This window comes from Eschscholzia californica, unplaced genomic scaffold (genome assembly GCF_041429995.1).
Source record: "Eschscholzia californica isolate CP2 unplaced genomic scaffold, dmEscCali1.0.p SCAF_2, whole genome shotgun sequence".
NCBI lineage: Eukaryota > Viridiplantae > Streptophyta > Magnoliopsida > Ranunculales > Papaveraceae > Eschscholzia > Eschscholzia californica.
In genome coordinates this window covers 62,420,717-62,432,918 of record NW_028238309.1, presented here as the reverse complement: position 1 = coordinate 62,432,918, position 12,202 = coordinate 62,420,717, and the positions used below count along the sequence as shown (strand labels likewise).

Sequence of the window (12,202 nt, the reverse complement as noted above, 5' to 3'; positions counted from 1 at the left end):
ACCGAGAACGAGAATCCAATATTGAATAATGGAAACTAACTACAAGCTAAATGAAACAAAACAACTTCAATCTATTAAGCACACTACTATTAAACAAGACTCACAATAGTCTTATTTTTCAAGTCACTGAACACCCACAGAGAGGGAACCAGAAGAAACATATAACTGTCGTTGAACAACGAATACCAGAACAAAGAATACCAAGAAAGTTGACGGAATCTATCTCAAGGTTGCCCGAGAAGTGAAGGTCTGTAGAATGCATGAGTTTGTGCTATCTCAATCCGATCTCGTGGGTCGTTCATGTTTTCATCCCTTAATGTTTGAAGAATCGCCTCCGATGGAAGCTCCCTGAACATTACTCAAAATAGTAAATAGTCAAACAACAGGCAGATACTATACTATTGTACCCTAATAATATAGATGGCTCATCTTTTATCCTCTTTCTCATTTCTAATCAAATCTGAACACCCTGTCAAGTATAATCACCCTATAACCACCCCTAATTCTCAAGGATGTGTTTGCCTTGGCGAGTGGAAATGAAATCCGAAAGAATGGCATTCCCGAGTGGTGTTTGGCATATAGGAATTCATCAGGAATCACATTCTCAACGGAATAGGATTTCCTGTGAGAGGGAGAATCTCAAACCTACGGGGGTGGAGAGTTTGTGATTCTCTTTCTCCTCGAGAATCTTAAATCGAATATCCTAGAGGCATTTGCAATTACTAAAAATCTGTCAGAACTTGGGCTATTAAGTCTCTTATTTCTCAGAGCCGAGATAAAATAAGGTCATACTTTGATGCTTATATTGGATCTAAATAAATCTTATAGCGATTTTCCAAAAAGAGAGTAAAAGGAGATCGGTTAAAGAAGACTTGAAGTAAAGAATTACCTTTTTATTAGTATTTTGTAAAGAGTTCTCAATATGGGGCAAAGCTCGGCTGGTGCGACATGCTTGTTTTCTTCGGGATGTAGCACACTCAAGCAAGACTGGCTTAATAACTCATAAAATGCTCCCACAGCAGACACTCCCTATCAAAGATAATATAAGTAGGAGTTAGTGCTCTGCTTTTTTCGGATCACACATCAAACAATCAATATGCTTAATAGATCTTTTCTTTTTCGTTCTAAAAACAAGAAATGAGAGGTATTAATGGGTCATGGGTCAGAAACATGCACAATTTTGCTGGACAAAGTCAAATTTCCTTACCTGAATCATTCCCTTCCCTTTGATGCTATCACCCATTTCCAAACTTATTTGTCCCTTTGCTAACATCTGACCATACCATGCATTTCGACCTTTCAAAAGGGTGACGTAAGTATCAGCCAGCAATGGTCCAGCAAGTTTCTCTGGTTCTTCAGCCAACAGATGAGTGATAAATATCATCTCTGACGTACAATGTGCAAAATATACCGATTTACTTGTTGCACTTTCATTGGTTAATGCTGCCACCATTCCTAATGAAACCACATTGGAGATTTAAATCACATTCACAGATCCAAGATAGTCTTGTAAAGATATGTGAAAGTTAACATAAATGAAAAAGAATGCGTCGAGAAGCATATTCACTAGGCACTATGTTGGGGTTTGCATTTACCTTCTTGAATGAACTCATTTGAATATCTGATGTAATATATAGGAATAAATAAAGCATTAGATAAATCGTTTATGAGCTTCTTAAGGTTGCTATTGCTGGCCTCTTTACGGTTGTTTCATGCTTCTTGGTTAGTCTGGATGTTAGTAACATAGAATCGTTTGGTTTCTAAACACAAATAACTGACGGTATTATCCTAGTACGGATTCAAAAGAAACAAAAAAATCATGTGGCGTCTCCTAGAAGACTTACCAAGTCAGCACACTTTATACCTCTCTAGGACAGAAAAGTCAGCACACTTTATTCGAGATGTTGGTTTAAGGCAGACAGAGAATTAACAAAAACGGGGTTCGCTTTACATACTTAGCAGGTTTCCATCATACTCTAGAGTCTAGGGGCAGATGAGAAGGAGAAAAGTTTACAGGGTTTCACATATCGATGGTTGTGGTCCACTTTACAGAGGAGACTGCCGAATTTCAGTCTCGTCTCGAAATCATCTGAATGTCTATTCTACCCATCTGTAGGACACAGGCATTACTAGTGGTATTATATTCTGTCTAAATTTCTACACAGTTCATACATGAAACATGACACTTGAGACCCTTATCTAAGACTACTGATCTTACTAAATGCATTTGACTAAATCAATTTCACTTTCAACATCATTACTACTTACCGGCCCCGATGGCATAAACGTTTTTCAATCCACCCATGACTTCATGAGTAATAAGGTCGCTGTTATCCCAAACAATGAAATGGGGCTGCCTTAGAAACTTCGCAAGAGGCTTCCTCCACTTTTCAGCACCACATAATCGAGCATTAGCGTACTCCTTTTTGTAAATCTCTGAAGCAATATTTGGCCCTCCAAGATAGAGAATGTTATCCATCGGAATTCCAGCTGCCACAAAAATATAATATTAACAAGCGCAAGAGGAGAAATTAAAAACATATCACATTTCAAAAACAGGAAAAATATGACTTATCCAAAAATTCCAATAGGAAAAAACAACTACAGAGGAAAGAAACTAACTTCACGTTTTTGGCTAGGTGGGGTGCTAACTGAGCACGACCTGTTCAGAATAAGATACAAAATTCCATGTGATATAACTAGTTCTTATGTTGTCTTTCAAACTCATATACTTTTTACTCTCACCTTCCCCTTCATACTAATCTAGTTTCATGCAACTCGATTACTAACAACAATTTCTTTTGTTTCGCAATCATTCAAAACCGAACTCAACAAGCATTACTTCATAAGGAGATAGAGCTAACAGATGGGCATTCCACAAAAGAAACATGAAAGAAAGCGATCACTTACTTGCTCTACTGATCATCTGCGTCGGAGTTATTATACGCGGTATTGGCTCAAGTGCAGCTTCAATACCCTTTGTCAAAGAGATGATGATTGGAGGCATGATTCTCTCCTTCCAATACTTACTGACCTCCCCAAAAACTTCACGTGTTTCGGTTGAAGGTAAGCCATTTACAACAATATCAGCATCCCAGACTGCCTCCTGCAAGTTGGTGACAACCTTCAAAGGGCAAAGAGGTGTGTCAATCATGTTCAAGCAAAACCCATCTTTCAAAATCTCATCTGCATATAGAATTCTATCACCTAATCTACCCTCAACATATTTTAAATACGCACAACGTCTAATGAGTCTTCTCAATATATCCTCCCTTGAATTGATAACTTCAAAAAGATGCTCAGCTGTAGATCTATCAACTGCCCTCCCAGGTCTTCTCCATATCCTGATTTGAACTTTTTCGCGAAAATGACCATAACTATCTTGTAAAAGAGCTGCAAAAACACTACCCCAAGCACCTGCTCCAACACACACAATCTTCAACTGGTCACCGTCGGCTTTACCTAGAAGCCCACGCAGTTCGTCGAGCTTCTCTTCGGTGCCATTAGAATTTGACCCATTTGAGTACATATTGTCAGCTAATCCTTCTTGACTTCCAGCCATTTCTCTAAAGCAAGAAAAACTTAAACCCAAACTCTTTAATGAATCACACTCAATGACTCAAACACCAACAAAGAAAACAACCCAATTCTCACAATCTTCTTCTCAAATGGCTTCCCTCATCATAAGAAAAAACAATTCAGCATCAAAGCTGCTCTCTTTTCACAAATTTGGAGACAACCCATGACAATCATCTGCTTCCCCACCACTCAAATCATATAATCCTGACTAAATGTACAAGAAATATAACACACTTCTAAGCTCTCCCATAAGCATCAACAAAGAACAGAGTTATACTTCCACTATGAGATCACTCCCAGAGTTCTCTTCCCTTCTTTGATATACTATGGGTTTTTCCTGACAGAGTCAAATTGACACTCAAATTAACACCAGATAAAATTTTCAAATTTGCAAAATAACTAGTCTGTTTAAACTACTAACCCAACAAAATAAAGTTCAAACAGAAAAGGGGGCAGAAAAAAGAGAAACCTTTCTCTTCAATTTTGGCTGTCCAAATCAACATTAATTACTCTCAGCCAAAACCATGAAAACCCAATGACCTTCAACCCTTTTGAAGTCCAAAACCCAAGGTACTGGTCTCTCTCTCTCTCTCTCTCTCTCTCTCTCTATATGTATATGTCTAGAAAAAAAATGGAGATCTAGATTAAAGAGGGGACCTTACCGGAAAAGCTTGAAGTTTTAGGTCGGTGGGTAGGCCGGAGAAGAGAGGAGAAAACGAGAAGGGGGGGGAGAAACCGAAAATGGACGACCGGAAGTTTCGATGAGTTTTCAGGGGAAACTAGTGAATCGTCTCTCATGGCCTCTGAAAATGACAGGTGAAGAGAGAGAGAGAGAGAAAACTGTCATTCGCTGATTTACGCACGTGTAAACGATCACACGTTACTCAACCCGGATGGTGGTGTTATTTGGGCCGGGTTTGGGACACAAGTAGCATATCGGCCAAGTTCGAGCCTAGTCGAGCAAGGAGGCTTGACAAAAAAATGGTGAGATCAAGTACATATAAATGGTTATACACACTCTTCATTTGTTCTTTTTTTTACTATGACCAAGTCAAGCGTTATTCACATGCACAGTAGACAACCACCACCGCACTTTTCATTGCGACTGAAACATGTCGATGGTGGGTAAAAATGTCGATGGTGAAGGTGGTTAGAGTAAATGGTGGTGTCTCTGTAATTGAGGGCTTAATTATCTCACCCATCGATGGTCTCAATGATTGACAGGCGAGAAGAAAAGAAGAATGAGTCTTCACATCCATAAATTGCAAAATTTTCATTTGCAAAATATCCAACTTGTCAACTTTTCTTGTCGTCTTGTCCACGAAAGTCAGACTGGTGCCTAGCACTAGTCTTGGCTTGATTTGAGAAAATGTTAGTTTCTTTTCCACCAAAATTGTTAATAAGATTATTGCCACTACATGTGCTACTTCCCTACCAACACCTCACTAGCGTCTCAATACCCCCACCCTTGGCACTAACACAACCACTTTGGCCTACCACCACCACTTATTGGTTGAAAATAATGAAATAATATTCCTAATAATGGTTGTGCCCACCACTGCCACCACCCCTATCACCATCCTCATATATATATCATAATCATTAACTTTTAGGAAGAAGATGAAAGTGAAGGGGGAGATTTGTAAGTGAAAAAAAATTAAAGATAGAAGATACAATAGAAGTACAATGTGAATTCAATTTAACATCAGAACAATAAATTCCCTTAACAAAAAAAAAATCAGAACAATAAATTTTATCATACATGTATAATTTATTTGTGACGATTGGAGAAGTAAATTGGTTAAAAATAGATTTATTGAATTATGCATTTCTGCCAAAAATATAAGTTCACCAAACCTAAAAGTTGTGAGAGAATAGTTTTTCAAGTTCAAAATTCTAAACACTCCTAATAATCAAGCCTAAATTCCAAAAGTATGGTCTAATATAAATTAGGTCCAAAAGTAGAATGGACATACGTTCTATTTTTGTCATAATATTCTCTTGCCTATATATACACTCACATAATCATTATTTTTTTCCAAAAAAAAACACATAATCATTATTTTTTCCACTTTAATTCACTTTTTATTGGTCATCTTTAATTTTATTCATTTAAAAAAATTCGATTTCTTGCAACAAAGAAAACGAAACAATTCATTTTGCACGGTATATTTTACTATTTTTTAACATTAATTATTTTTATCTCGAAATGTCGTCAACATTTGGAATATTTTTACGATATAACACAAAATGTTTGTCAGTATTTTAGTTTTATGTTATCGTAAAACAAAAAACTCAAAAAAAGATACAGTTTTTCAGTAGGGTTTATCGTTTTTCATATTTTACAACACTAATTATCATTAGGAATTAATGCATTAAATATTTTTACAACATACCACCAAGTTTTATCAACATTTTGAATATTTTTACAACATACCACCAAGTTTTATCAACATTTTGAATATTTTTACAACGTTTTTGTAATTGTTCAGCTTGTGACTGGAACCAAGGGTTGTTGGCATATCTTTACAACGTAACACCGAGTTTTGTCAACAATTTGCAATATGTTGTCATAAAATGAAAGCTTATGAGAATACACCATTTTTCCGCTTCTGTTTACCTATCTTAGAATATTTGTTATCTTTAAAGCATTACACAAAATCGCGTCGACATTCTACTTGTGAAGTCCGAAAACAAAAATGCAACAATCACGTAAAAACAAGGACAAGCATGACTCTTTTTTTTTTTTGTTGAAAGCGACAAGCATGACTCTTACGTAATGGCGTCGTTTACGTCCTCAGACCTCAGGACATACTTTCGGACCTAATTTTAATTCTCACAGAAGTCCACTGCCTTCACACTGCAGGGCCCTAGTGGAGTCTAATGGCCCCTAATTGATGCTCCAACAAAGTGATAATGTGCTCTTACACAGCCAAGAAAAGATTGCAGATCTTTTTTTTTTTGTTGAACTTAAAGATTGCAGATCTTGTTTGCTACATGACTCCATCCAATACCCATCATAAGTTATATATATCATGGAGTAGTATATTATAATGATCATCCCAATAGATTTCCTTTTTCATGACAAAAAGACAATCCTTTCAACATAAAAAAAAAAAAAAAAAAAAAAAAAAAAAAAAAAAAAAATATGACTATTTCAACAAAAAAAAAATTAAAAAAAAAATGACAAAAGGACAAACATCTCTCTGCTCAAAAGCCAAAACAAGAATAATACAATATATTATTATGTAGACACCATCACTCTATCATCTAAGTATGAGAGAGAGGGAGACAGAGAGTGAAGCAACCCGTGAAAGATCTCATCTGAGCACTTGAAGACTAATGGAGTAACAATAATAAAAAGTGAAAACAGACACCCCCGTGACATAACAAGTGACTTTCATGTAACTTTTTAATAATTAACTTATGGTCCATAAAATGATAGCTCTTTTTTGGGAGAGGCCCTAAGTTCACAAAAAAAAAATTAAAGGTAAGTCCAATAAGTCAAGTTAGGATGTTGCATTGTGCATTAACATAATGTATTTTACAGTGTAAGCAACTCACTTGTTTAATGAATACAATTTGATTGACCTTTTTTTTCCGACTTGTTTGTTAGAAATTTGTCGATTGTGTTAAAAACTGATGCATACATGTTATTGTATTAAACTGACGCATAATTTGTTGATTGTGCAATTGAAATAACGTCACAAGAGTCTGATATAGACTTTTTCACACCTGAACCACCTGACCTTGGCAAATCAATCTCCAACCTAACATCTTAGATTGATTTTTAAAAAAATTGTGTGGACTCATTTCACAATAGGGTAGTACTTTTGTACTGCTATGTCATTCTTTTCCTATTCAGTGGATCTGAATCATTAGAAACACGAATCAACTCAATCCCCATATGATTTCTGACCTCGTTACTCTATTAAAATATTTGATCACAATTTTCCACTCTCACTTCCCCCACTACTATTCACTGTTATATGACAGTTTAACTCTTAATTTATTCACTTTATTCCAAGACAAAACATCTGATATAATTACCAAATTAATACATATTCAAAATAAACCCTAATCTTCATTCCATCACAAAAAGAAAAAAATAACTTGGCTTTTCAAGAACACACTTACATCATCATCACTACTCCAGATCTAAATAAGAATCAACAGTCCATCGAGAATAACGAAAAAATTCTTCAAGAGTGAGAAAGAGAGTTGACCCAAAAATAGATACTATTGATTTCTTGTAGTCGACAATAGACTTTTACTTGTGACCTCTTCTAGCATTACTCAGGTACATGTTTCACGAGCCACACCAACTCTTGAATTAGGTATATCAAAAACAATTCTATGATTTTGTTGTTGCATATTAGCAATAACATTCAATACTGAATTAACATTATCTGGTGCAGCAGCCATGGCTAAACAACTTGTACTTCCAGCAGTACTATGTATCAAAATATTATCAATGGGTAATGTCACATTCATCCCTGTGAAGATAAAACTAATAGTTGGTATAACAATGGGTACATCATAACAAGTATCAAACCCTCCTAAACTTGTTACTTTTGCTTTAATCCTTCTCCTAAATTCATCTCTTACTGCATTATAAGCTGGTGTAACTAACCTAGTAAAAACTGTTCCTGAATCAATTATTGTACCAGCTCCTGTTGTTGAGTTAAAAGCTAGGGCACTTGGTGGAATATCTACTATTTTACTACCAACCCTAATACCAAGTAAGTTTACATAATAGAGTGATGATCTTCTAGGGTTTTTTAGTAATGGGGTGTACTTGATTGTTTTTGGTTGAGCTATTGGTCCTAATCTAAGTGACCCAGAGAAGTTAATGGACTTGAAACTTGGTAGGCAGTATGAGAAAGTTGATTTGTAGAGATCTTGGGTTTGGGAGAGAAGGGATAAAGGTCCTCTACCAAGACCTAGAAGTCCTTGGGGAGGGACAGAGGTGCCTGTTACTTGTTGAAGACATCCAAATGTGTAGCTTGGAACTGAATCTTTTGCTAATAAAAATGTGTCTTGTGTGAGGCTGGCTGAGAATGATGATGAACCATAAGTTTGGTTGAAGGAACATGATGAGCCACCACAAGTTGGATTTGGCACCTACAATAAAGAACATAAGAAACAACATTAATGTACATGCTCATCTTTATTATCAGACGAACAATGCTAGAAAAGGGTACAAGTCAAGGTCTACTTCAGACCTAAACGAAATCAACGATTTTAATTTCCAGGTCAACTCTTTCTCTCTTTTGACGGACGGGTTTTTCCAGTCTACGTAATGTATAGTAGATTTATGAAAAATGACTTTCTGCCCGACACATATCCCGGCCAAATCTTGACCGGAGTATATGTCGGCTAGAGAGGTATGGGGAGTAAGTCTACTTTTCTAGCCTTTTCTGTCATTTTTTATATGAAATGACTTTAAACCAACTCTTACCTGTTTGCACTGAGCAGATTGGCAACCAAGAGTTTTGAAAGTTGTGGACTTGGTAGTATCAAAGAGCTTAGAAGAGCATCCTACACAGCCACTGCAAGGTACCCAAGCTGCATCATTACTAGTATCCATGGCCATCATCATTGTTTGAGCTGGTGTACCAATATTAACCTTTACAATGTATGTAGCACTCTGAATTATTTGTCTGCCTGAAGCAATGGGGGCATCGGATCTTCTCGCAACAAGGCTAGATAGATAACGGAGACGGGCTTCGTCTTTACGGGCTGTATCAAGCACAGTTTCTTCCCAAGAAAAAGATTTTGATGGCCGGAAAGGCGAGCATTCGCCGTAAATATGCATGACTTTAAGGGTTTGGCCATTGTCATGTAAGTTACATTTAGGGTTGGAGTACCCTTGTGAAGGGTAGAAGAAGAAAAGTACTAGGGTTAAGATAGAACTAAGAAGTCTTGAGAGTAAAGACATCCTGAGAGAGTAAGAGAGATGGTGGTGTCTTGATATTTTTTGATATGTATTGAATGTGTATATATAGTGGATATGGAAACATCTAGTGGTGGAAAACAATAGTAAGTGCGTGCCCATGGGTATATGCTTGATATATATAACAGACTGTATTCCATTTGAGACTTAGATATTAAAAAAAATATTCACTATCTTTCACTATATGCCATTTTCTTTTAGCAACTGTCACTATATGTCATTCCACTTTGTCTTTTATATTGTTATTTTTATATTGACTCTTTTCCTCATCGGATTTGTTCTCGTAAAAATTGAATAGTTGATATGATATGGTAACTCTGAGTTACCGAGCACCGACTTAAGAATAATTGAATTTTCATCAGAGGCATGCCCAAAATCATCGGGAAACATGAGATGACGAGCTAGTGGAGCTTTCAGTAATATATTGTGATATTTGATTTTGGCAATTTTGGCCGGACAAAAAAGTGACCAGAATATCTGAACAAAATTTTTTTTACACATGACATTGTAGTGATATCAACAATTTGTCTTGTTCAGGTTACTTTTTATCAAGCCAAATAATATTTCCATATATTTTATTTTTATAGTGTAGAATGAGTAATAAAATTGTTGTTTCCAAACACCTAAACTCATTAGACTTCAACAAAAGCAAACACCAACCAGTTATATGGCATCCATTTTCTTCTTATAATCATCTTCACCTCTCTTTCATTAGGATTCATCAAAATAGTTATTTTTTGCTTCCTCAAGTGGTTAAAAGTGTTGATAGCAATCTCGAAATTCTGGAAGTCTCAAGTTCGGTTCTCAAAAGAGGTGGAATCCATAGTTTATTGAACTTGAGTTATTAAAGGTATAAATAAAAATAAAGAAGCTTAGTTTGGTTTTAGGCTCATAGTTTAGTTGGACTTTAGGCCTGTAAAGATTTAAAATATGACAGTTATCGTGCTAATACATCTTTGATGTATCAATACCTTGTAATAAATTCCGTAGTCAATTTCCAAAAAACAAATATTAACCAAGATACAAAAATCACGAGTCGTTCTTGTTTTAGTTAGTTCAAGTTGAAATGTTTCTTCAAGTGCTACATCTATTGTTATCACGCTTCATATATCTTGTGGCACTGCTTCCTTCGAAGCCAGTACTTTTGTCAATAGCGCGTTAAAAAAACATGCATGGTAACATATGTCGTTGTATACATATTGTGTTGGGAGAGATTAGATCTTGCGATGACGTTTTTGGTCATATGCTGAAACCATGTAAGTCCTTTCCTAATTAAAAAAATGTTAAACTGTCACTAAGAAATAAGTGGATTTCCTACTAGTTATAATCATATTGTACAAGACAATCACGTGCCCCACACATGGTAGTGTACTAGGGAAGAGAGTAGTAGTTGGTGTCCTCAAATTGATTAAACTAGGGCTCAAAATGAATTATTCCTTTGTAAAACTAATACTCCACCATTTAGGAGATAGATATGGTGATCATTAAAATAGTAGGAGAAAAGCTTATTTACTTTTAATATAGATTTGGTTGAATCATGTACTTTTGCTAATTCCTACTATATTTTATTTCTTTTTTGAATAGTACTCCACTTGTCCTCTGACATTACCCTAAATCTCAAGATGATCCCCATGTCTCTTAACAAAAAAAAAAAAAAAAAAAAAGATGATCCCCATGTGTTGATGTGGCCCATGAACCATTATCACTCTTTGACTTTAAGTCATGGTATCAGGGTATGTGAAGCATCCACATGGGTAATGTAAATGGGCCAAAAAAATATAGGGCCACTTCAGACTGAATGTAAATGCTGCCCATTTCTATTGGATCTGTTCAATGAGACTCAGTGACATCAACATTCTGCTTGTAGTCGTCTCATTTTTCCGGTCACTAAGCATTTCTCCACATTTAAATGTCTATATGCGAGAGATAATAAAATGACTGTCATTTTCTTACAACTTTTGTAATGATGAATGTCATTTTCTTACAAGTTTTTGAATCAGGGAAGCTACCATCATGTGGATGTGGATATTGCTATGGCTTGAGCTTTCATAATCCCACTCAAAATTTATAGACATAGGCCAAGAAGACACGGTCCGCCCAATTCTAAGTGCATCGATGACACTTTCACATGCTTGATAATGTCTTCACTTACCCACTATCCATGTGATCCGAGACCCGTTGGCATCCCAATCTACCTAGAACAAGGTCTAGGCACTCGCCTAAGAGATGTGGGACTAAGTGTGGGCTTCATAAGTGTAACTGGCATCTAGGGTAACCACACACCCTTCCCGCCCCCCTTGAGTAGGAAAGGTTTTCTCGGTTCTGATACCATTTGTGACGACTCTACCCATGAAATCTTGTCTATGTAGTTCCCATTTTTACACCTTCATCCGAACCCAACAGATAATGAATTTGTTCTTCACATGTCACAAGCCCATCAAAAATACATTGATAATTTGACGTGACCAGTGAAGAGTCTGAAAACACACTATTTCCCTTTCCCATCATAGTACGCCGCAGTGACATTGTGGACCTGTCACATGCTCGATCTTGTCCTCACTTAGCATAGTGTGAGGTTTTGTTCTATGCCTAGAACCTTTGGAGAAAACACATGATTCCCCCAAGAATAAGCATTTTACCTTTTCGAGTTTGATATAAACAAAAACA

General features: G+C 36.2%; 2 protein-coding genes across 5 annotated transcripts; both read right to left on the bottom strand.

Moving 5' to 3' along the window:
* Positions 1-51: 51 nt before the first annotated feature.
* Positions 52-4,645, bottom strand: LOC147560040 (putative glycerol-3-phosphate dehydrogenase [NAD(+)] 1, cytosolic). 4 transcript variants are annotated; one of them, XM_086662039.1, is made up of 6 exons: positions 4,049-4,645; positions 2,911-3,916; positions 2,269-2,490; positions 1,208-1,455; positions 890-1,029; positions 52-348 (listed from the first exon to the last, which is right to left on the bottom strand). In XM_086662039.1, exons 2-6 carry the CDS (start codon positions 3,560-3,562, stop codon positions 225-227), a joined length of 1,386 nt encoding a protein of 461 aa, XP_086518165.1. In that variant the 5' UTR covers positions 3,563-3,916; positions 4,049-4,645; the 3' UTR covers positions 52-224. The 4 variants fall into 4 exon arrangements, with proteins under 4 accessions (XP_086518165.1, XP_086518167.1, XP_086518168.1 ...); XM_086662041.1 differs by having other exon boundaries at positions 4,242-4,623; XM_086662042.1 differs by having other exon boundaries at positions 2,911-3,677; positions 3,840-4,614.
* A 2,924-nt stretch (positions 4,646-7,569) lies between these two features.
* On the bottom strand, positions 7,570-9,622 carry LOC147560039 (aspartyl protease AED3-like). The gene is made up of 2 exons (XM_086662032.1): positions 9,041-9,622; positions 7,570-8,703 (listed from the first exon to the last, which is right to left on the bottom strand). Exons 1-2 carry the CDS (start codon positions 9,518-9,520, stop codon positions 7,876-7,878), a joined length of 1,308 nt encoding a protein of 435 aa, XP_086518158.1. The 5' UTR covers positions 9,521-9,622; the 3' UTR covers positions 7,570-7,875.
* Between the last annotated feature and the right edge of the window lie 2,580 nt (positions 9,623-12,202).

Coding starts and splice junctions, on each gene's coding strand:
- LOC147560040 (XM_086662039.1), bottom strand. CDS start 3,562: ATGGCTGGAAGTCAAGAAGGATTAGCTGACAATATGTACTCAAATGGG. Junction 2,491..2,910: donor GCAGATGATCAGTAGAGCAA/GTAAGTGATCGC, acceptor TTTTTGTGGCAG/CTGGAATTCCGATGGATAAC. Junction 349..889: donor TACAAAATACTAATAAAAAG/GTAATTCTTTAC, acceptor AGTAATGTTCAG/GGAGCTTCCATCGGAGGCGA.
- LOC147560039 (XM_086662032.1), bottom strand. CDS start 9,520: ATGTCTTTACTCTCAAGACTTCTTAGTTCTATCTTAACCCTAGTACTT. Junction 8,704..9,040: donor AATCTGCTCAGTGCAAACAG/GTAAGAGTTGGT, acceptor TCTTTATTGTAG/GTGCCAAATCCAACTTGTGG.